Source organism: Schistocerca serialis, chromosome 11, assembly GCF_023864345.2.
Source record: "Schistocerca serialis cubense isolate TAMUIC-IGC-003099 chromosome 11, iqSchSeri2.2, whole genome shotgun sequence".
In the NCBI taxonomy this organism is placed as follows: Eukaryota; Metazoa; Arthropoda; class Insecta; order Orthoptera; family Acrididae; genus Schistocerca; species Schistocerca serialis.
In genome coordinates, this window is record NC_064648.1 from 131550665 (window position 1) to 131576958 (window position 26294).

At 41.7% G+C, this 26294-nt stretch overlaps 1 protein-coding gene across 1 annotated transcript in view; it reads right to left on the reverse strand.

The window, feature by feature from the left end:
• LOC126426528 (zinc finger protein 235-like) overlaps positions 1-26294 on the reverse strand; it is a 155259-nt gene that overhangs the window by 45945 nt on the left and 83020 nt on the right. The window contains exon 6 of the mRNA XM_050088432.1: positions 13805-13885. Coding sequence (XP_049944389.1) covers positions 13805-13885 — 81 coding nt within the window. The remainder of the gene's footprint in view (positions 1-13804; positions 13886-26294) is intronic.

The window sequence follows — 26294 nt, forward strand, 5'->3', positions numbered from 1 at the left end:
GCAATTGCCCGCGAAAGGCAAAGGTCCCGAGTTCGAGTCTTGGTCTGGCACACAGTTTTAATCTGCCAGGAAGTTTTAAGCCTGTAATGTTTAAATGTTAATACCAACCAACGTGCTTGTATAATAAATGGATGTTTCGTTATGTTTCCTTTTGAACTGTTACCTAATAACTGTACTGCGTCATGCCTAATTCAGTTCCTCACTCAGAAGTGGATGAGTTAACCATCTGAATTGAAATGTACATTTCTGGATATGGGTTCCTATTCAAAATATTATGTACTCACTCCCCTCTACAAGCACTAAAGTTTGAAATGAGAATTTCCGAACACCCTGTATAAGAAATGTTAAACCGAAGAAATTTCATGGGTGGTTTGAAAAGTTCTCGGAATCACCACGAGAGGTCAGCACTTGCGCAATGAGCTCTTCACGTGATATTCATTGGACTGTTGCCTGTAAACATGTGCCATGTCAGTGTTCTTGGAAGAGAGCTGTAGCGGTGACGTGGCTCTGTTGTTGTTACTGTGTAGTGATTAGCAAAGATGGGAAAAAAATTGAGATTTGAGCAGTGATTAAGCACTTTGTAAAGAAAGGTATGAAACAGAGGGCATTCATGCCGATTTCCAGAATACAATGGGAGACTCTGCTCCTTCATATTCAACTGTTGCCAAGTGGACAAATGAATTTAAATTTGATTGGGAGAGCTTAGATGATGATCCATGCAGGGGTTGACCAAGATGTGCAACTACTCCAGAAATCATTGCAACAGTGCACAAAATGGTCATGGAGGATTGCCAATTGAAAATGTGTGAAACTGTTCACACTTGCCAGATGTCATCTGAAAGTGTATATCACATTTTAACTGAAGCATTAGAAATGAAAAAAATTATCTGCAAGATAAGTGCCACGCCTCTTGACACTGGATAAAAAACGAATGAGAATGGACATATCGGAACAATGTTTGGCCTGTTTTAGGAGAAACGAACAAGGTTTTTTGCATCAGTTTGTGACCACAGATGAAACTTGGGTGCACTATTATATCCCAGAGACAAAACAACAGTCAAAGCAGTGGAAACATGCTGATTCTCCGCCACCAAAGAAAGCAAAGACAATTCCTTCAGCAGGAAAGGTCATGACATCAGTATTCTGTGATGCGAATGAGATTCTGTTTGTAGATTATCTCCCCACTGGGAAAACAATTACTGGAGAATACTACGCTAACCTCCTGGAAAAATTGCAACAAAAGATGCGCAAAAAAGGGCAGGTTTAGCAAGGAAAAAAGTCATCTTCCATCAAGACAATGCATGCCCGCACACATGTTCTGTCGCCATGGCAAAGTTACATGAAATAAGGTATGAATTGTTGCCTCACTCGCCTTATTCACCTGATGTGGCCCTGTCAGACTTCCATCTCTTCCCAAAACTGAAAATTTTTCTTGGTGGATGAAGATTCACTTCAAACAAAGAACTGATAGCCAGAGTTGACAACTATTCTGCAGGCCTGGAGGAAACTCTGGAGGAACTCATTTTTGAGATGGGATCAAGGCACTGGAACATTGTTGGACCAAGTGCATTAGGACCAAGTGCATTAATCTATAAGGAGACTACATTGAAAAATGAAAAAAGTTTCAGCGATGTAAGTACTTTTTTTCTATTCCGTTTCGAGAACTTTTCAAACCATCCTCATAAATCGAAGTTAATATATAACAATAATTAAAATCACATGAGCAAAAATTGCAAGTGGAAAAAGGAGGACAGAAAACAGAGCAAACGACAAAGGTGATACGATGATTAATATGACATGATGAAGGAATAGAAATGAGAAAAATTATACTTAAACAAATTACTTGGATAAAAATAATGATCACAGTCATTTCGATGAAGATTTAAAAATAAAAAATTTCAAAGTTCCTCACGAGATTCGAATCCACAAACTTTTGCACATTATTTTTTTGAAAGAACACTCCGCCATTTGACTGTATATTACAGTATTTCTTCTTCTGTACAATCTAGGTTTCAGATTTCACACCATTATCATGTACAATGTTCTTAGGTCATTAACATCATTTCGCTGAATACTGTGCAGGAATTTGACATCACTTCAAAAGTTACATCTTAAATGCATATTTGGGCTGACTTTACTGAATATGATGTGCTTGTAGAACAATGTGCTGCATTCCTACAAGATATTAATTCTATATCATTTATATCAATGTGAAACAAATTTGTTATACTGTATATTTGGCATCCTGTACAGCACACAGCAAAATGATGTTAGTAGTCTAAGAACATTATACTTGATAATTGCTTAAAAGCCAAAATCTAAATTGTACAGAAGAGAAAAATACAGTAATATACAGTCAAATGGTGGTGTATTCTTTCAAAAAATACTGTACAACTGTGGCTCAGTACACTCAGAAACTTTATTGCACATTACACTATGCAACCATTTTGTTTAACAATTCTGTTTTTAAAGGTGTATAGCACAATGCAAAATTCTGAATTTTTTTTTGTAGATTATTCACAAACAAGGGCCCACCAGAGTGAACGACTGCAGGGTGGACCTTAACTGACATCACCATACAGGAGGTTTCAAAAAGTCAATCCCACCGCTGAGGACGGTTGAAATAGGAAGACCACACAGAAAAAGTAAAGCCAAGAGATGAATGACTGATTGGATTACAGACAGTGTTGCCCCCCATCACCTCAGGGTATGTAAGTATATCAGTAAGTACATTAAGTAAACCGACTGATGCTGGTAATTGCGATCCCACAAACAGAATTGACGTAAATCACTTTGCTAAGACCTATTTAATATTTGTAAGTTTGATAGCTTCAGTTGACAGCTAAGTCAGCTATGTTATACAGGTTCATAGTCGGTTTATTCATACGGAGCTGTGTGTGGCAGTAGTAAAGTCTTTGCTAATGCTCACTGGTGTTGTCTTCGCCTGTAAATTTGTTTCATCTGTTATTGTGTTCTGTAATTTCAGTAAAGTTGTCAGTGTAATTTTTATGTTTTAAGTCAGTTTGTTCATTAAGAATTTTATCTGAATCTACATACACACATGCCAAAATCCAGACAAAATTCTGAACAGATACGGTTGAAACATAACAACTATAGAAATTATGCTGGGAGTTGCAGACAAGAGTATCTCATGTAAGCATACAGGAAATACAATGAATTATACAAGCAAAGAGCTGAAATGGACTTAGAATATATTTACAATGAAAAATATATTTATAGAAGATGCTGAAAGTGACCCCCTGCAACATCAATACACAGTTGTACACCTTTAAGCATATTCAGAAACACTGAGCATAAAGTCCAGATATCGATGGTGGCAACTACACAGCTGATGCTGTCTTTCAGTTCCTCTATGATTACCATCATTGACAACCAATCCCAACCCCTTGTCACAAGGATCGTATCCCTCTGAAAGACCCAGGTGCAAGACCTGCCCAATCCACCACCCAACACTTCCTATTCCAGTCCTGCCGCAGGCTTATACTACCCCATCAGAGGCCGGGCCACCTGCGAAAGCAGCTATGTCATTTACCAGCTCTTCTGCAATCAATGTGCAGGTTTTTATATTGGTATGAACACCAACATTCTGTCCAGCACGAGGAATGGCCACTGCCAAACTGTAGCTGAGAGCAAAGTGGACGATCCCGTGGCACAACGTGCAGCCGAACACACCAAGCTTGATTTCAGGGGCTGCTTCACTACCTGAGCCATCTGGATCCTTCGCTCCACCACTAGCTTTTCTAAACTGCGCAGATGGGAGCTATCCTTACAACACATTCTCCACTTCCATAATTACCCTGTCTCAACCTACAGTAATACACTGTACCCACACCTCACTCAACAGTTTCTACCCCGTCTGTCCTATCTTCTCCTGCCTATTCTCGCACCCTATCCTCCACTTTGTCAGCCGCCCTCTGCCGATGTACCGTATTTACTCGAATCTAGGCCGCACTTTTTTTTGGTTTTTGCAATCCAAAAAACCGCCTGTGGCTTAGAATCGAGTGCAAAGTAAGCGGAAGTTCTGAAAAATTTGGTAGGTGCTGCCACAACTAACTTCTGCCATCGACTATATGTAGCGCTACACAGGCATGCTTTGCAAGCACGAAGATAAATACTGGCGCCAAAACCTCTGCACCACAGAAGGTGAGTTTCGACCACTGCATATTCATTTTCATACATTATCCGACGAAATAAATACAAATTCCATATTGTTTATCTTCGAATGTAGCAGCATTTCAATGTACTCCGAAAATACGACTGGCAAGACTGTTTGGGATGTTTGTCAATATGGCGAACTCTACGTTCTGAATTTTTTCCTACCTGTGAGAAGAGATGGTTGGCAATAGGAACTTTTATGAATTGTGGATCACATGCAGTATTCTCTTCACCATAAGAATAATACGAATATAAACATTTTGCCATGTATTGTTTCGTGTTTGCTGCTATCTCATTTCATTTAAATCTTGTCTGCCAAATAAACTACGAGACAACAGCAAACATGGAACAATATACATATCATGTCATGTTTATATTCATATTATTCTTATGCTTAATAGTGATACAGTCTGAAATGAAGCATGGCAGTTGACTAGATTTTTAAATCTAAGATGACTAACTTCTGTGCAGAATGTAATGTACTAAAGAGGCGCCTGCACAGATTTTCAAATGGAGAAAACTTTTCGCTAAACTCTCGTTCAGAACATCTTATATCATACGCAGTCTATTATTTGGTTCTTGTTGATCATTATCAAAGAAAGCAGCAGTGTTAAGTAACAACAAATAGTAGTCACTTGCCACTGTTTCGCTAATGAGATGATTCCTCTCTTTCCTTTTAATTGTAAGGGGCAGTAGCGCGCACAAATGCAAGCCATGCCACGAGAGGCCACACGTCGTAAACACTCATTATCAGAATGCGACAAACAATGCATGACACAATACAGTAATGCATTTTCAGCTTAGAGTGACGTAAACACCTATAACAAAGAGAACGGCACTTATCAGATCAAAGAAAAACAAGCAATCAATTCAAACCAGACGAAGCACGTGAAAAAGGAAGGGTACCCATATAAATACGGACGCTGCGCCTGACCCATACCAATGGCTACCTGGTAAAGCTTAACTGCTAAGCTTACGACTCGAGCCAAACTACTGTAGCTGTATCGTCATTCATTTGACCTACATTGTGTCTCATATTACAATGGACCAACTTTGTTTCGATTTGGAAGTGCGGCCTAAAACTTTTCTCTCCCCTTGAATTTCGAGTCTTAAATTTCAGGTGCAGCTTAGATCGGGAAATTTTTTTTCCCTTGATTTCGAGTCTCATTTTTCAGGTGTGGCATAGATTCGAGTAAATAGGGTATCCGCCCATCTTTCCCCACCCCTCTCCTTTTTTCCCCACCTCCCTGCCCCACAACCTCCTGATGCTGCACCTGTTGACATTCTAGCTCCAACACACTCTGTCAGAAAGCGACACCCCCCCTCCTCCCATCTGTACACTACTATCCCTCCCCCTTTCCTGCCCCCTCCAGATTATGGCTTGTATCCCACATGATACTGCCCTCCAGCCCAAGCTGCCAAAGTTGGCAGTCACATGTACATGAGGTGTGATTGCTTGTGTGAACGAATGGTGTGTGTTTCTCTTCTGCTGATGAAGGCCAGAAGCCGGAAGCTTTATGTAATTGTCTTTTAATTGTGCCTGTCTGCAACTTAATGTGTCTTCATTATGGTAAGTACATTGTTGATATTACTACCTGGACTTTCCACTGTTTAAAACAGGCAGTCTCCGTGTTTCAGTCATCACGGACTTATGACTTAAAAGAGTATTTAATTGTTATACAAAATATATTTGACTGTTACAAATAATTTAGTGACATGAATTAACAATTTATAAGGTTAAGGTTCAAATGGCTCTGAGCACTATGGGACTTAACATCTCAGGTCATCAGCCCCCTAGAACTTAGAACTATTTAAACCTAACTAACCTAAAGACATCACACACATCCATGCTCGAGGCAGGATTCGAACCGGCGACCATCGCGGTCGCGCGGTTCCAGACTGAAGCGTGTAGAACTGCTCGGCCACCAGTGGCCGGCTAAGGTTAAGGTTACAGGATTTTGTTTTGAGGTGATTTATGTATGTGTTTTGGAGTAAATCTGTGGTGTTGCTTTGTTTAGAGAGTCTTTGTTGGTGGTGTTCTCTTAGGCTATTACTCAAGACTATTTATTAACAATATTAGGCCACTTTATTGGCGGGAGGTGAGGTTAATTTTAGGACAATACACCACTTAGTTTATAGTGCAGCTGACAATTAACAACTTTATGCTTGAAACTTCCTGGCAGATTAAAACTGTGTGCCAGACGGAGACTCGAACTCAGGAATACTGACTGTGAGGACGAGGCGTGAGTCATGCTCGGGTAGCTCAGTTGGTAGAGCACTTGCCCGTGAAAGGTAAAGGTCCCGAGTTCGAGTCTCGGTCCGGCACACAGTTTTAATCTGCCAGGAAGTTTCATATCGGCACACACTCCGCTGTAGAGTGAAAATTTCATTCCGGAAACTTTATGCTTGCTTAAGCTACCCTTGTTTCTACATCATGTCCTCCTGTCATCATAGGGGAAGAGCAGTAGTGGGCAGTTACAAAATTTTAGTCCTTTAATCTATGCTAGGTTCTATGGCCAACTTAATTCTACTGACACGTGTGTGTACACAAGTGATGTCATATACATCGACATTGGACGTTAGCCTCAGCAGTCTGGAGATGCTACGTAAAAGTCGTCTTTTGGTTAAGTAAAATCATTCCGCTACTGGTTTATGTGCGTCCCTTAAGAGTGTCACCATATGTTCTATGACAGGTCTAATGTACATCTTGTATGTGTGAACTGCGGTTTGGTTGTCACATCTGTGGATTGGTCCTCGGACTTGTCTGATTAAACTTATCTCTTTCTTGTCTTATTTAGCAGTTTAGTTAGGTGTGTTTTTCCAGTTTAGGTATTTGTCTAAGAACACATCAAGTTACATAACGATATCACTAAGCTTCAGAGTTGTGTCCCAGAGTGTCAGTTGTATTTTGTGTTGTTGTTTTGTTGGCATTTTTTAGTCACATGTCTTTGTCTGGACAGAACCACTTGGGTTTTGGATGGGTTTGGCAGGATTCTCCACTTAGCCATCCAGGTTTCTAGTCGTCACAGATAGGTCTCTGTCTTTCATTGTACAGTTGTTGTCTTCAATTTTGGACACCAGCTGGCAGTGTCGTCAGTGTAGAGCCCTACTGTTTCTGAAGGGGATGTTCCTGTTGGTACGTCAGCCATGAAAGGTATGTACAGTAGTGGGGAGAAGATGCCCCTCTGTGGTACTCCTGCTCGAGGTGTGAATTCTCGGTAAGACGCACCGCCAACATATACCTTGCACTTCCTGCTGGTGATATACAGCTGCATTACTCAAACAACCTCAGTGGGGATGCCCGACTGGTTTAGCATGTATAGTAGTCAGGTGTGCCAGAACTGGTTGAAGGCGCACTCTATGGCTAAGAAGACTGTAGTTGTGCAGTGCCCTCTGCTGAATCCTTTTGATATTCTGTCGGTCAGATGGGTCAATGATTGATAGACTGATTTTGTCGGAAGCCTGTTTGTGTCAAGGGAAGGATTTCCTGACATTCTACGTGTGTTTCTCAGCTGTCAGTTAGTATTGTTCATACGTTTTTCCTAGGACGTCGAGTAGAGATATCGGTCTGTAGGATCACGAGGCAGTCTTTGGTTTCATTGGAATCATTATTGTTTTGCTAGTTTCCCGTCTGGTTGGTAATGTTCTGTTAGTGAGGCAGTAGTTGTAGGCAAGGGAGAAAGTGGGTACTATGAGGTGGGCTGGAGCTTTCTGGAGATTTGTGTGTTTTATGTGATTCTGTCCGGGGCTGTGTTGGTCTTGAGAAGATTTCATCCTGAATGGATTGCGTTTATGATTTCTTTCTCGATCATTACTTCAGTAGTGTGTTTTATGTCTTTTGTCTCTGTTGCTGAGGTATTTAAAGTTGGGGTTGATTGTTCCTTTATATGTTGTCTGAAGTTGTCACCGAATTTAACATCTTGTGGAAAGAAGTATACTTGATACTTCCTGGCAGATTAAACCGAGACTGGAACAGGGGACATTTGCCTTTTGTGGACAAGTGCTCTGCCGACTGAGCTACAAAGCATCACTCATGACCTGTGCTCACAGCTTTATTTCCACCAGTACCTCATCTTGCACTTTCCAAACTTCACAGAAGCTCTCATGCGAAATTGCGAGACTAGCACTTCTGGAAGAAAAGATATTGCGGAGATATGGCTTAGCCACAGCCTGGGAGATTGTTCCCAGAATGAATTTTCACTTTGCAGCAGAGTGTGCACTGATGTTAAACTTCCTGGCAGATTAAAACTGTGTGCCGGACTGAGGCTCGAACTTGGGACCTTTGCCTTTCACGGGCAAGTGCTCTACCAGCAGAGCAAAGGTCCCGAGTTAGAGTCTCAGTCCGGCACAAAGTTTGAACCTGCGAGGAGTTTCACATCAGTGCACACTCCGCTGCAGAATGAAAATTCATTCTGGACACATTCCCTTGCACTATGGCTGAGCCGTATGTCTGTAATATCCTTTCTTCCAAAAGCGCTAGTTTTGCAAGGTTTGCAGGAGAGCTTCTGTGAAGTATGGAAGGTAGGAGATGAGGTACTGCCTGAAGCAAAGCTGTGAGGACGGGTCATGAGTTGTGTTTTGGTAGCTCAGTTGGTAGAGCACTTGTTCAAGAAAGGCAGCTACAGACATGTCTGTGTATGTGTGGTTGGATATGGGTGTGCGCGCGAGTGTATACCTGTCCTTTTTTCCCCCTAAGGTAAGTCTTTCCGCTCCCGGGATTGGAATGACTCCTTACCCTCTCCTTTAAAACCCACTTCCTTTCGTCTTCCCCTCTCCTTCCCTCTCTCCTGATGAGGCAACAGTTTGTTGCGAAAGCTTGAATTTTGTGTGTATGTTTGTGTTTGTTTGTGTGTCTATCGACCTGCCAGCGCTTTTGTTCGGTAAGTCACCTCATCTTTGTTTTTATATATAATTTTTCCCACGTGGAATGTTTCCTTCCATTATATATATAAAAACAAAGATGATGTGACTTACCATATGAAAGCGCTGGCAGGCCGATAGAAACACAAACAAACACATACCTACACACAAAATCCTAGCTTTCGCAACCAATGGTTGCTTCGTCAGGAAAGAGGGAAGGAGAGGGAAAGACGAAAGGATGTGGGTTTTAAGGGAGAGGGTAAGGAGTCATTCCAATCCCGGGAGCGGAAAGACTTACCTTAGGGGGAAAAAAGGACAGTTATACACTCGCACACTTACACATATCCATCCGCACATACACAGACACAAGTAGACATTTGTAAAGGCAAAGAGTTTGGGCAGAGATGTCAGTCGAGGCAGAAGTACAGAGGCAAAGATGTTGTTGAAAGACAGGTGAGGTATGAGCGGCGGCAACTTGAAATTAGCGGAGGTTGAGGCCTGGCAGATAACAAGAAGAGAGGGTATACTGAAGGGCAAGTTCCCATCTCCGGAGTTCTGACAGGTTGGTGTTAATGGGAAGTATCCAGATAACCCGGACGGTGTAACACTGTGCCAAGATGTGCTGGCTGTGCACCAAGGCATGTTTAGCCACAGGGTGATCCTCATTACCAACAAACACTGTCTGCCTGTGTCCATTCATGCGAATGGACAGTTTGTTGCTGGTCATTCCCACATAGAAAGCTTCACAGTGTAGGCAGGTCAGTTGGTAAATCACGTGGGTGCTTTCACACGTGGCTCTGCCTTTGATCGTGTACACCTTCCGGGTTACAGGACTGGAGTAGGTGGTGGTGGGAGGGTGCATGGGACAGGTTTTACACCGGGGGCGGTTACAAGGGTAGGAGCCAGAGGGTAAGGAAGGTGGTTTGGGGATTTCATAGGGATGAACTAAGAGGTTACGAAGGTTAGGTGGACGGCGGAGAGACACTCTTGGTGGAGGAGTGGGGAGGATTTCATGAAGGATGGATTTCATTTCAGGGCAGGATTTGAGGAAGTTGTATCCCTGCTGGAGAGCCACATTCAGAGTCTGATCCAGTCCCGGAAAGTATCCTGTCACAAGTGGCGCACTTTTGTGGTTCTTCTGTGGGAGGTTCTGGGCTTGAGGGGACGAGGAAGTGGCTCTGGTTATTTGCTTCTGTACCGGGTCGGGAGGGTAGTTGCGGGATGTGAAAGCTGTTTTCAGGTTGTTGGTGTAATGGTTTAGGGATTCCGGACTGGAGCAGATTCGTTTGCCACGAAGACCTAGGCTGTAGGGAAGGGACCGTTAGATGTGGAATGGGTGGCAGCTGTGATAATGGAGGTACTGTTGCTTGTTGGTGGGTTTGATGTGGACGGACGTGTGGAGCTGGCCATTGGACAGATGGAGGTCAACATCAAGGAAAGTGGCATGGGATTTGGAGTAGGACCAGGTGAATCTGATGGAGCCAAAGGAGTTGAGATTGGAGAGGAAATTCTGGAGTTCTTCTTCACTGTGAGTCCAGATCATGAAGATGTCATCAATAAATCTGTACCAAACTTTGGGTTGGCAGGCCTGGGTAACCAAGAAGGCTTCCTCTAAGCGACCCATGAATAGGTTGGCGTACGAGGGGGCCATCCTGGTACCCATGGCTGTTCCCTTTAATTGTTGGTATGTCTGGCCTTCAAAAGTGAAGAAGTTGTGGGTCAGGATGAAACTGGCTAAGGTAATGAGGAAAGAGGTTTTAGGTAGGGTGGCAGGTGATCGGCGTGAAAGGAAGTGCTCCATCGCAGCGAGGCCCTGGACGTGCGGAATATTTGTGTATAAGGAAGTGGCATCAATGGTTACAAGGATGGTTTCCGGGGGTAATAGATTGGGTAAGGATTCCAAGCGTTCGAGAAAGTGGTTGGTGTCCTTGATGAAGGATGGGAGACTGCATGTAATGGGTTGAAGGTGTTGATCTACATAGGCAGAGATACATTCTGTGGGGGCTTGGTAACCAGCTACAATGGGGCGGCCGGGATGATTGGGTTTGTGAATTTTAGGGAGAAGGTAGAAGGTAGGGGTGTGGGGTTTCAGTGGGGTCAGGAGGTTGATGGAGTCAGGTGAAAGGTTTTGTAGGGGGCCTAAGGTTCTGAGGATTCCTTGAAGCTCCGCCTGGACCTCAGGAATGGGATTACCTTGGCAAACTTTGTATGTGGTGTTGTCTGAAAGCTGACGCAGTCCCTCAGCTACATACTCCTGACGATCAAGTACCACGGTTATGGAACCCTTGTCCGGCGGAAGAATGACGATGGATCGGTCAGCCTTCAGATCACAGATAGCTTGGGCTTCAGCAGTGGTGATGTTGGGAGTAGGATTAAGGTTTTTTAAGAAGGATTGAGAAGAAAGGCTGGAAGTCAGAAATTTCTGGAAGGTTTGGAGAGGGTGATTTTGAGGAAGAGGAGGTGGGTCCCGCTGTGACGGAGGACGGAACTGTTCCAGGCAGGGTTCAATTTGGATAGTGTCTTGGGGAGTTGGATCATTAGGGGTAGGATTAGGATAATTTTTCTTCGTGGCAAAGTGATACTTCCAGCAGAGAGTACGAGTGTAGGACAGTAAATCTTTGACGAGGGCTGTTTGGTTATAAAATGTAAAAGAATAGACCCCAAAAATTATTGACCAATATCCTTAAAACCAGTTTGCTGCAGATACTTGAACATATTCCAAGTTCGAAAATAATAAATTTTCTTGAGTCATTTTCTCACATGATATACTGTGAACTCTGCATGAAGCGCAACAGGCAGACACCATATTTTTAGATTTCTGGAAAGCATTCGACAAGGTGCCCCACAGCAGACTGATATTAAAGGTATGCACATATGAAACAGGTTCCCAGGTATGGGTTGGCTTGAAGACTTCTTAAGTTACGGAACCCAGTATATTGTACTCCAGGGCGAGTGTTCACCTGGGAAAAGGGTATCGTCAGGAGTGCCAATGGGAAGTATGACAGGACCACTGTTGTTCTCAACATACATAAATTTTCTGGTGGACATGGTGGGCAGCCTGTGGCTATTTGGCTGATGATGCTGAGGTGTACTGGAAGGTGTTGCAATTGGATGATGCAGTTGGATGAATGTAGGAAGATGTAAGATGACTTAGACGCAATTTCTATTTGTTTTGATGAATGGCAGCTAGCTCTAAATGTAGAGAAAGGTAAATTAATGCAGATGAGAAGAAAAAAAAAAAAAACCTTTAATGTTCGATTACAGTATTAGTAGTGTGCCGCTTGATACAGTCATGTGATTTAAATATCTGGGCGTAATGTTGCACAGTGATATGAAATGGAATGAACATGAGAGGATTGTGGTAGGGAAGGCGAATGTTCGACTTCAATTTCTTGAGAAAATTTTGGGAAAGCGTGGTTCACCTGTAATGGAGATAGCATATAGGACGCTAATGAGTACTGCTCTAGTATTTGGTATCCACACTGGGTCTGAATAAAGAAAGACATAAAAGCAATTGTGAAGGGGGGGGGTTCTGGATTTGTTCCTAACAGTTTCAAACTATATGGAAGTATTATGGAGATGCTTCGGAAACTTCAAAAGGCAATTCATGGGAGGGGGGGAGGGGGGGAGGGGGGGGGAATGATAGGAACACTATTGGGAAAATTTATAGAACTGACGTTTGAAACTGACAGCAGAAAGATTCTACTGCCTCCAACATACATTTTGCGTACGGATCACAATGATATGACATGAGAAAGCATAGCTCGTACAGAGGCATATAGACAGTCATTTTTGCCTTGTTCTATTTGCCAGTGGCTCACGGAGTATAGATGTAGATGCAGAAAACATATAAATGAACTATTTATATACCCGTTGGACCCAGATGGTTAGTGGTAAATTGGGTGCCTGGTAACTGAGAGGTTGCAGGATCAAATCTTGGTCACCCACATATGTTTCAATCTTCATTTTAAAGTCACCTTCAGCACTCCAATATGTAAGGGGTCACCAGAAACAACATGTGGTTCTGATTCCGTGTTAAACTGTAAGTTATGTCTCCCTGGATTGATAAATGGGGTAGGTGAATCACTCAGTAATCACTGAAGTGGCAGCCAATAGAAAGACTTGCACTAGACCACTGAGCCACATAAAATTATCATTATTATTATTATAATCATCATCATCATAATCTATATGCATAATTAAGTTACCGTAAAAGCCTCAGAGTGTGAGTTCTATTCACACTTGTTCGTTTTTTCCTTCAAGACAACACTTGCCTGCCTTCATAAGACGCAACTCAGACTAGAAGCTATTGGCTGAGTGGGTTGGGAGCTCCTATACAGTCCTCCTTACAGCCCTGTCTTTCCGCCTCGGATTTTTACCCATTTGGTTCAATGAAAGAACCTTTGTGTGGCAATGGATTCAACTGCTAGGGAGAGGTAAAGAAAAAAGAACAAAACTGGCTCTGAGAGCAAGGTAAAGAATTATTCACTGAAGGGATAAGAAGACTTTTACAAAGAGGATGGTATAAGTCTGTAAGGTTGGTGGGGATTATGTGGAAAAGTACACATAAAATTGTACTGATGTAATAAACTGTTTTTATTGTCAGAATTATATGTTTAGTTATTGAATGATCCTCATATCTAGCCTGACACGAGAGAAGATGCACCAAATGAATCTTAGGAGATACACCTGGCTCGGTGTTATATAATATACACACAAAATATGAAGCACAGTGCAACTCAGATTTCTCACAAATGGTGGTACTTACTGGTTCTTCCTTTGGTATAAGTGGAACCAATGCTGCAGTCTCCGGCTTCGTGTCGTTTGTCACTCCACACTCTACAGACACCTGCAATAAGAAGTATTTACTTGTATATTGTACGGCTTTTTGAAACATTAAAAAAAAATACATATATTGAAGTAATAAAAGAATGTAACAACGAAAATAAGCAATTACTGACAATACAACATAAATGGATAGATAAAGAATGTACTCACCAAGGAAAGGCGTCCTTCTTGTCCCACCCGTTAACTCTCCCCTGACTGGCATTCTGCGTAACTTTTCTGAAGTGTACCCCCTTCTCTATACCTCACTAGTCCTTTTTCTTCACCCCTCTTCCTTCCCCTTCAACTTTTCTGCCAGAAGAAGAAGCCACTGGCTCCAACATTTTGTAAAAGTTAAACCTTTTTGTGTGTGTGTTCTCCTGGTGCCCCTTGGTGAATAGACTTTTTGTTATCTATCCACATACATAATAACAGAATTTGGTATATAATATGGAGGCCTTATTTGAATAGTGATACACCCAGTTTTGTTCATAGGGATGACAGTTCTGTGAATGATGTACCTTAAATATTGCAGTCCATCACTTGTTGCAAGGGATTACCATTTCTTTCTGTTGTCATCACCCAGTTATGTCTAAGCCTAAGTATCTTGAAATGAAATAATTAGAGTTGTACCACTATTGAAATAAAGCCTTCATATATATCACATAAAATGTTGCACAAGAAAATTTAGGGTACGCATGTATTCTATTGACTTCGATGTCACCAGCAAGACATCTTCTGATCAACCATTGTACATTGTCACAAACCCCACAAGTCTAGATTCTGCATGTTCAACCAGCTGGCCAAATGGGGTCCAACAGTGATGGCCCTTTTACACTCTTTCAGACACTGATAACTTTGTCTTGCACAAGCACGGGATACGTTCCAGAAGTTTGTGGCCTGACCTCGAATACAAGCGTGAAGGTTAAAATGCCACGGAGGGGAGCTAGTGACATCTGTCAGTAGATGTGCACACAAGTTGCAGCCTGCTTCTAGCCTTAGTCAGATGGTGACACTCGTGCTGCACTGGGTAAAATCAAATATCGTGCAGTGATTAAGTTCCTGACAAAAGAAGGGCTTGGTATATAATATGGAGGCCTTGTGTGAATAGTGGTACACCCAGTTTTGTTCATTTTCAAAGTCCACTTGGATGGTAATGCTTCCCCTCATACTCCACAATGAAGGAATAGTCTAAACAGTTTCATCTGCGTAGAGAGAGCATTACTGGTGATCCATGTGTCAGTCGAACTGCCAAATTGGGACTGAGGAAACCATCGCTATTGTTGAAAGTGAAGTTCTGAGTGACATGCGGTTGGAATCCGACAAAACTGCAGAAAGGATATGGTTGTCTAAAACAACCATTTTCCAGATAATGTACGATCATTTGCACACGAAAAAGGTCAGTTCAAGACGGGTGTTCAAACTTCTCTCTGCAGTGCGTGACTATTTGCACCAAGTTTTTGGAGCTGTGCTGTGGCAACCAGAAAGAAGTACTAGAATCCATTGTCACAGGGGATGAAACTACGAATCTTTATTATGATCCTCTGTTCAAAAGAGAATCTCTCTAATGGTATAAACTAGGTGAAGTTTCACTCTGCCTACGAAGAAGGCCATGGCAACAATCTCCTGGTTCTGGAATTTCAGAGGAATTCTCTTAGTTGATTTTAAAGAAAGGAATTCCACTGTGAACGCATAACACTACCTGCACAAATTACGCGACTCCATCAAACTACAGACGCGAGGAAGGTTGTCACAATGTGTTCGTCTTCTCCGTGACAATGTGGCAGTGCACATAGCGGTAATTGTGAAGGCTGCAGTAAAGGAATGTTGCTTCCAGGACACTGACTACCCACCCTACAGTCCAGATCTTGCCCCAAGTAACTACCATCTCTTCTCCAAATTGAAGAAAGATCATGGAGAAAGGAAATTTGATGATAAAAGTGAAACTGATGTAATGGGACATTTTCTACATCTACATCTACATCTACATGATTACTCTGCAATTGACATTTAAGTGCTTGGCAGAGGGTTCATCGAACCACAATCATACTATCTCCCTACCATTCAACTCCCGAACAGCACGCGGGAAAAACGAACACCTAAACCTTTCTTTCGAGCTCTGATTTCTCTTATTTTATTTTGATGATCATTCCTACCTATGTAGGTTGGGCTCAACAAAATACTTTCGCAATCGGAAGAGAAAGTTGGTGACTGAAGTTTCGTAAATAGATCTCGCCATGCCAAAAAACATCTTTGCTTTAATGACTTCCATCCCAACTCGCGTATCATATCTGCCACACTCTCTCCCCTATTACGTGATAATACAAAACAAGCTGCCCTTTTTTGCCCCCTTTCGATGTCCTCCGTCAATCCCACCTGGTAAGGATTCCACACCACGCAGCAATATTCTAACAGAGGACGAACGAGTGTAATGTAAGCTGTCTCTTTAGTGGACTTGTTGCATCTTCTAAGTGTCCTGCCAATGAAACGCAACCTTTGGCTCGCCTTCCCCACAATATTATCTATGTGGTCTTTCCAACTGAAGTTGTTCGTAATTTTTACACCCAGGTACTTAGTTGAATTGACAGCCTTGAGAATTCTACTATTTATCGAGTAAACAAATTCCAACGGATTTCTTTTGGAACTCATGTGGATCACATCACACTTTTCGTTATTTAACATCAACTGCCACCTGCCACACCATACAGCAATCTTTTCTAAATCGCTTTGCAGCTGATAATGGTCTTCGGATGACCTTACTAGACGGTAAATTACAGCATCATCTGCGAACAACCTAAGAAAACTGCTCAGATTGTCATCTAGGTCATTTATATAGATCAGGAACAGCAGAGGTCCCACCTGATATCACTTCAGTTTTACTCGATGATTTGCCGTCTATTACTACGAACTGCGACCTTCCTGACAGGAAATCACGAATCCAGTCGCACAACTGAGACGATACCCCATAGTCCCGCAGCTTGATTAGAAGTCGCTTGTGAGGAACAGTGTCAAAATCTTTCCGGAAATCTAGAAATACGGAATCAACTTGTGATCCCCTGTCGATAGCGGCCATTACTTCGTGCGAATAAAGAGCTAGCTGTGTTGCACAAGAACGATGTTTTCTGAAACCATGCTGATTACGTATCAATAGATCGTTCCCTTCGAGGTGATTCATAATGTTTGAATACCGTATATGCTCCAAAACCCTACTGCAAACTGACGTCAATGATATAGGTCTGTAGTTCGATGGATTACTCCTACTACCCTTCTTAAACACTGGTGCGACCTGCGCAATTTTCCAATCTGTAGGTACAGATCTATCGGTGAGAGAGCGGTTCTATATGATTGCTAAGTAGGGAGCTATTGTATCAGCATACTCTGAAAGGAACCTAATTGGTATACAATCTGGACCTGAATACTTGCCCATATCAAGCGATTTGAGTTGCTTCGCAACTCCTAAGGTATCTACTTCTAAGAAACTCATGTTAGCAGCTGTTCATGTTTCAAATTCTGGTATATTCCATTCATCTTCCCTGGTGAAGGAATTTCGGAAAACTGCGTTCAATAATTCCGCTTTAGCGGCACAGTCGCCGGTAACAGTACAATCGGCACTGTGCAGCGAAGGTATTGACTGCGTCTTGCCGCTCGTGTACTTTGCATACGACCAGAATTTCTTCGGATTTTCTACCACATTTCGAGACAATGTTTCGTTGTGGAACCTATTAAAGGCATCTCGCATTGAAGTCCGTGCCAAATTTCGCGCATCTGTAAATTTTAGCCAATCTTCGGGATTTGATGATAAAGAATCAGGTTATTTTTGAAAAGCATAGAGCTGTTAATTCAGAGCTGTAAAAAGTGTACTGAAATGAAGGTTGATTACATTGAAAAATAACTTCTGGAACACATCTCATATGTAGCATCTTCATACCCTTCACAGTGACCACTCAACAGTTGTAGCTGTTCACGCTCCTTACATACACTAACAGACCTGCTATTAACACTATACACAAACAATGCCAACGTTCTCTGGGGCCCCAGAGAACTGCTAACATCTGACCATCTCTTCTGTGTGCTCCACTTCTGTTGTCAGGAGTGTAGTTTGCACCATCAATATCTCAACGGTCTGGAAGATTTCTACTATCAATGATCTTTCTGCCCTACTCATTCGTGACAGCATTATGTGTTGCAGCTGAGAGGGCAGAATGCGGCTTTCTACTGGTAGTCATTGTGTACGAATTGATTTGATAACACTAAAAATCATCCTCATGGCATTACTTAGCTGGATGTCCATTTTTTTGTCGAGTGGGCCACTTAGCCAAACTGGGGAAGAATATTCGGCAATCGAGAAGACGAGACTAGAGGCAGATGAACGCTGGGTGGGTGTCGATGCTCCACATTTCACGACCGTAGCAGAAAGCTACACGTGCACTCTGGATAAAGCTAAATGAACTCTGAGACACTGGTGGCATATAATCTGGACCATAAAACATATTCTACGTATCTCAAAACAAAAAGCAAACACTCTGACTCAGCCAATGACAAATGATACTCCAATAATCCTTGAATGCAAGCTACTGCCACTGCCTCACAGTGTGGAGCCTTAAGCTCCAGTTACTACGGACCAGTAAAATTCGAATTTTGTGATAAATGTGAATAGATGCGAATTCTGCCTCAAAATGTGAAAACGCAAAATTACCTAAATATATTTCCCAGCGAATTGTATCCAGAGGCACTATTCTATCAGAAATAGTTTGAAAGAGCTTTATTTTCAGCATATTGATATCTAAAATGTAACCAGTTTTCAGTACCTGGTATTGTACAGCATCTGGTGAAGCCCAATTTGGACAGATAATGTGTGTCAGAACCTGCTTGCAAAATAAAAAGTGCACAAATGGAATGACCTATAAACGCACTTGATGTTTCGGTGTTGTGCCAACTGTGGGCAGTTAAGTAGGTTATCTGAGATACACACCACATAATGAAACACAGTATTCAGCCGTGGGATCTAGAATTTTATAACAACTGCATACCTACATCTACATCTAAATGGATACTCTGCAAATCACATTTAAGTACCTGGCAGAGGGTTCATCGAACCACCCTTCACACTTCTCTATTATTCCAATCTTGTATAGCACGCAGAACGAATGATCACCTATATCTTTCCGTACGAGCTCTGATTTCCCTTATTTTATCGTGCTGATCGTTCCTCCCTATGTAGGTCGGTGTCAGTAAATATTTTCACATTCGGAGGTGATTGGAATTTCATGAGAAGATTTCGTCGCAACAGAAAACGCCGTTCTTTTAATGATGTCCAGCCCAAATCCTGTATCATTTCTGTGACACTCTCTCCCATATTTCACGATAATACGAAACGTGCTGCCTTCTTTAAACCTTTAACGATGTACTCCATCAGTCCTATCTGGTAAGGATCCCACACTGTGCAGCAGTATTCTAAAAGAGGATGGTCAAGCATAGTGTAGGCAGTCTCCTTAGTAGGTCTGTTACATTTTCTAAGAGTCCTGCCAATAAAACGCAGTCTGTGATTAGCCTTCCCCACAACATTTTCTGTGTTTCTTCCAATTTAAGTTGTTCGTAATTGTAATACCTAGGTATTCAGGTGAATTTCCAGCTTTTAGATTACACTGATTTATCGTGTAACCGAAGTTTAACGCGTTCCTTTTACCATTCACGTGGATGACGTCATACTTTTCTTTATTTAGAGTCAACTGCCACTTTTCGCACCATTCAGATATCTTTCCTAAATCGTTCGCAGTTTGTTTTGATCTTCTGATGACTTTATTAGTGGATAAACGACAGCATTATATGCAAACAACCAAAGACAGCTGCTCAGATTGTCTCCCAAATCGTTTATATAGGTAAGGAACAACAAAGGGCCTATAACACTACCTTGGGGAACACCAGAAATCACTTCTGTTTTGCATGATGACTTTCCGTCAGTTACTACGAACTGTGACCTCTCTGACAGGAAATCACAAATCCAGTCACATAACTGAGACGATATGCCATAAGCATGCAATTTCACTACGAGCCGCTTGTGTGGTACAGTGCCAAAAGCCTTCCGGAAATCAATAAGTACGGAATCGATCTGATCCCTTGTCAAAAGCATTCAACACTTCATGTGAATAAAGAGCTAGTTGTGTTTTACAGGAACGATGTTTTCTAAACCCATGTTGACTGCGTGTCAATAGACAGTTTTCTTCGAGGTAACTCATAATGTTCGAACACAATATATGTTCCAAAATCCTGCTGCATTATCGACGTTAACGATATGAGCCTATAATTTAGTGGATTACTTGTACTACCTTTCTTGAATACTGGTGTGACCTGCGCAACTTTCCCGTCTTTGGGTACAGATCTTTCGCCGAGCAAATGGTTGTATATGATTGTTAAGTATGGAGCTGATGCATCAGCATACTCCGAAAGGAACCTAATTGGTATACAGTCTGGACCAGAAGACTTGCTTTTATTAAGTGATTTAAGTTGCTTCACTACTCCGAGGATATTTACTTGTATGTTACTCATGTCAGCAGCTGTTCTCAATTTGAATTCTGGAATATTTACTTCGTCGTCTTTTGCGAAGGCATTTCGGAAGGGTGTATTTAGTAACGCTGCTTTGGCAGCACTGTCTCCGATAGCATCTCCATTTCTATTGCGCAGAGAAGGCATTGATTGTTTCTTGCCGCTAACAACTTCACATACGACTAGAATCTCTTTGGATTTTCTCCCAGGTTTCGAGACAAAGTTTTGTTGTGGAGAGTGTTATAAGCATCTAACATTGAAGTCCGCACTAAATTTCGAGCTTCTGTAAAAGTTCACCAATCTTGGGGATTTTATATCTCTTTAAATTTGGCATGTTTGTTTCGTTGTTTCTGCAACAGTGTTCTAACCCGTTTTGTGTACCAAGGAGGATCAGCTCCAGCGTTTGTTAGTTTATTTGGTATAAACCTCTCAATTGCTGCTGATACTATTTCTTTGAATTTAAGCCACATCTGGTCTACTCTTATTAGCTAAAGTTCAAAAGTTGGTATAATACACACACTTGATGTGGCAAATTAGATGGCAGATGATTTTAACGGTGATTGCATCGAATAGCGGTTGGGCCTGAACTACCTCATTAGCAATACCCTGCCAACCTCAAGAAGCAGTTCCCAAATGCTTTTTTTTTGTTTTTTTTTTGTTTTCTTTTTCTTATTCTGAAATGAGGGATGTGATTAAATCTGGCCCATCATGGATTTTGATTATGGCCCTTACAACACCAGAAGAGATCAGTGATCCCAGTGACAAGGTGTCAGTACTGCTTTCTGCTCTTGCAGAGCACAGGTGTAGCCGGCTGACCTACCCGAGAGAAACAGGGCCTGTTTCCCCACAATGCTTCTTTCCTCTATACACTGTCTGCACTCTGCACTGTAGTGATTGGAAAACAAAATCTGTCACATTTTTTTCACTGTGCCTAAGTTCTTCTCCTAAAATTCGAATACAGTTGCGGTACTTTCGGTTCTACTTCTGTGCTAAGTGCCTTGTCAGTTCTACCTCTAGTGCTGAAAAGCATGGGGTCGCACAGCTACTAGAGTGCATGCCACATAACGTGACAGGTGATATCTCGATACGCAGAAGCACGTATACTTCATGTGACGTGCCAGCCGATAGCAGTCAGTCGGCCGATGTGTGTGCTTGAGTTCATTTTGTATTGTGTGGAGTGAGTTTATGACTGGTTTTAGCATTCTGCATAGCATTCTTTCGAAAGTTATTTTGAGGCAGTCCAATCAATGCGAGTGGCAAAAGCAAATCTCACCCAGTATTACAAAAGCAGGTGAGAGAAATAGTGTTGCACATATATCAGTTCTTTAGACAGGATTCAGAAGCGACATCCACATCTGATCACAAAGCGTTTCCCGATGTTGCTAAGTGCCGAGAAAGAACAGCTGAGGCATGCGGCATCGGGTTGAGAACTGTTTGACAGATTGCGAGTGAAGCCAACACATCTGCTGAAGAGAACAGATCACACTATACGGCACGTCGACACTGAAAGAGCATTGTGACATTACGGCTGGTTCATGAAATACCCACCAGAGCCACTATTTCGTAGTTCACGGTAGATCATAATGAAATGCTGAAGTTTAGTTTAAAGCAGCTTGAAAAGATGGCTGTTGCATTTGATGATAAGGAACAGCGAGGAAAAGGTGTTAGAAAAATGTTAAAAACTCGAGACTGTGAAGGAGAGTTCCACACTCTTTACAAGGAGCTGGAAGAGGAGTCATCACTATGAATACCTCAGAATGTCTAAAGAACAGGTTTTTTTTAACCTGTTATGCAAAATGTAAATAGAAATTACAGAGAGGAATTAAAGAGGCAGGTATCCAATATCACCATGGCAGAAGCTGATTTTTGCCCAAGGCCATTTTGCTGAACAAAACAAATATGGAGGTGCTACCTGCTGGCAGGAATAGGGAAATATCACTGGCCCGCTGAAACACTGTTCCCGAGAAACCTTGACGCGACATGACTTGACGTGTCGGTAACACTCTGTTGACGGCGTGTGTGAATGCCACAATTTGAACTACAGAGGAGAATCTTTTGAGGTGATAGATGTGACGGCAACATTCCGTCAATTGTGAATCCACCTTTATTGTGCTTCATGCATGTTCTCCAGAGGATTCATACAAGAAAGTAAATTAATATTTAAAGCATCAAACTCAAAGCATTTGAGTGACTACCACTCTGAAATGTCTTGCTGTCTTCAAGCGGTGGTCTGTACAACAGCTACGTCCATACTTGGTGCAGAATTCTGTTATTGTCACGGATAATGTGAGTGTTCACTCTGTGCAAATGAATAAGATTCCTACTTCAAACATGAGAAACAATGAAATTATTTCACTGTTGTCATCTGAAGGAATTCCCCACACTGCGTCACAGACCAGGGCAGAGTTACCCGTGCTCATAAATGCCTACAAGCAGAAATACTGCACTCACGACATAGGTGAACCAGTAAGACAGCGTGGTCACCGAGTAATCTTGTAACCACAATATCACTGCCATTACAATTCTACTGACCTGGTATGGGTGCAAATTAAAGTCCATATCACAAAGATAAATAGCATCTTGCAGATTGCTGGTGTTGAAAAACACACATCGAGCAGTGGACAACATAATTATCTCTGCATGGGCAAATTGTGCTAGACATTCAGAAACACTGCAAGAAGAAGATTTTGAAAAGGAAATTGACAGGCGACTCAATGATGGAGCCTTTCCTAATTAATCTTCACAATTCTGATTCGTCTGAATCAGACAGCAAGGGTGAAGAGGATGTTTCAGGATAACCATATCAGTACTGAAACTTCCTGGCAGATTAAAACTGTGTGCCCGACCGAGACTCGAACTCGGGACCTTTGCCTTTCGCGGGCAAGTGCTCTACCATCTGAGCTACCGAAGCACGACTCACGCCCGGTGCTCACAGCTTCACTTCTGCCAGTACCTCGTCTCCTACCTTCCAAACTTTACAGAAGCTCTCCTGCGAAACTTGCAGAACTAGCACTCCTGAAAGAAAGGAAGGTCCCGAGTTCGAGTCTCGATCGGGCACACAGTTTTAATCTGCCAGGAAGTTTCATATCAGCGCACACTCCGCTGCAGACTGAAAATCTCATTCTGGCATATCAGTACTGCTTCGACATGTTGCCATTTACAGTCTTCGGTGAAGATTTTGGGGACCCACCTCACACACACCTTGTGATAGTCCGAATGTTCAGTCAAAATCTTAACAACTGCACTCTTACTGACTTCAGGGATCCATTCACAAGGCTCGCAAAGTGTCACATACCGATCTTTGCATACTTCTTTCTCCATTTTTGCAACTGTTTCAGCTGAAACCGATGAATGGCCAGAACACTGTTCATCACAGACATCTGTATGCCCTACTTGAGCTCTCTTACCCACTCTCACAGGTTCTTGAGGTCCACACACAGTGGCCCGTAGACTTCACTTAACACCGCCTTGGCACTCAAAAATGGGTAACTGCACACAACTTGCATCTGGCACAACAAGTGAAGGGGGGCTCCATCACAGTGTAAAAGTGTTCCTCACTGATCCAGCACCTTGGAGACTTTATTTTACAAACATTCCTCATATCATCATCATCATCATCACCATCATCATTGTTATTGTAATAACTATTATTGTTAGTGGCAGTGGGCAGACACACATCACTCTACCACAAATTGGTCTTTCAGTTTCTACCAGTTCAGAAGTAAGGAGTCCATCAATCAAGTGATTTACAAACACTAGCCACAGAACAAGTATTTTAAGTGGATTGATTTTAAATGTGGGTGAAGCAAGTGTCACTTGGGAGAAGAGTGGCGTAGAAGGGTCATGTTTTGTAACAAGTGGCTACCCTCAATGTGAACAGTTAGCTTTCTTTTTAGAAAAGGAGTTGTACATATCACGGTGCACTGAGAACTGCTTCATAAAAAATGGTTGTTAGAAATAAGCTGTACCACTTGTTCATAAATTTGGACAACATGGACCAGAGGAGCAACAGCGATCTGGGTTAAAACAACAGTCTAGACCAAAATAAGGCACAGTGTATTTGCAAGCAAGGAAAAAAAAATTCCCACATTTTCCCAATTTGACAGTTAAAAATATACTTTTTCCCAGGTGGAAACACACTTTTTCCTGGGTGAAAGAGCATTCTTTCCATGTTAAGTGACAATATGCTTTTCCTGGGTGAAAGAGCATTCTTTCCATGTTAAGTGACAATATGCTTCCATGGGAGCTGTAAAACTTATCAATCCTTCGAACAGTAATGGTTTTAGATACTGGCATAGAACTTCCCAGCACTATAGGAAATGACACCCAGAAAAAAACAACATGTTTTGAAAATATCTTTGATGCACAGCAACATGTACACTGCATATTTTCGTATCATGAAAGTATAAATACGAATTCCACCAAATGCAGCATGGTAGCTTCTGATGCACTGAAATAGATTGTGATGCACTTTTGTCAGCCAATCACAGCCCATGCCACATGACCTTGTCAGCCAATGACAGCAGATATTCAGAGCATACGACATGTGATGTAGTCAGCAGGTGGCAACATCACTATTAATAAGCACAAACACACAAATAAAAAAATTAATAACACACAAATAAAAAAAATTAATCATTTTAATTAATATACATAAAGTGTACCTACAAGAAAAGATGAGCTTTCATATACAATATTGGTCATCAAAAATTTTTTGCTGTTTTTTCCGTGGGCGCAGTTGGGCAGGATCTTAAGAGCACAGCTTAAATTGCAGCAGCAGAATATTACTGACAAGCACAATTATAAACTCCACTGCTGTGCACTGAACATTTTGTGCATCACATATCGAGCACTTTGACTTTTCCATAGGAAAACCATTCATGTTTGAAATAGCTGAAAAATTCACCTCACATGATTTCTGAAGGATAATTATATTTTTTAACATCATTATTGCATTATATGTAAGCTATGAAAGAACTAAAACAAATATGAGAAACTAAGCTTGAAGCTTGGTCTTTTTAACATGTGTTACTCTTTAAGATATATCAAACACTAATGTGCCAGTAAAATTGTAAATAATGGCTAAAATGGCTGGTTTTCTTGGCCTGAAATTTTTCTAAGTGGCTGGACCTCAAAGTGTTAAGTTTTGAATGAGACTCAAACACTCTGCGATTTAAGACATTCATCGCATATTCACACACGTAACATGATTCAACTTTTGTAAAAGGAAATTTACTTCGAAGGTAATGCTTCTCAAACCACATTTCGCAATATTTTCCCGCGACCTATCAGAAACATAAATAGTTAAGTCGACACAACAACTGAAAGCAGTCTGTTGTGACACAGTACTGCATAGACTTCGTCCTAAGCCCTTCGACACATTTTGCTGTCAGCAGATGCCTCTGTGTGCACTGTGTTTTGCTGCCATAAATGGCACATTTTCTTTGCAATTTAAGTTTTATCTTGGTGTTACTCCCTCATTTATGCTTTACTGAGATAGTATTGTTCTGAAATAGTGGGCTACAGCACAATTCTTTGTTAGAGTATCTGTTCTTCAGTCAAATAACAAAAATTTGACTGAAAACTAAAATCAGAAAAATTTCCAGAATTCTAAAAAAGTCCCGGTTTTTTCGCGATGAAAAAATTCCTGAGCTTTTACCAGTTGTGTTTGGGTGTTTGCACCCTGTAATATTTCATTGATGACCAGTTTAGACTTCACGTAGAAGTCTTCTTCCAAATATGAGTATCATCCGGCTGTTTCTGGTGGCTCATCGGATACTCACGCAGCAACATGATCGTAAACTGCTCACTGCCTGCACCAATTTATGATCATGAATGAAATTACAATGAAATCCAGACCTTTAGCTGCTTACAGGCATTGATACATATCG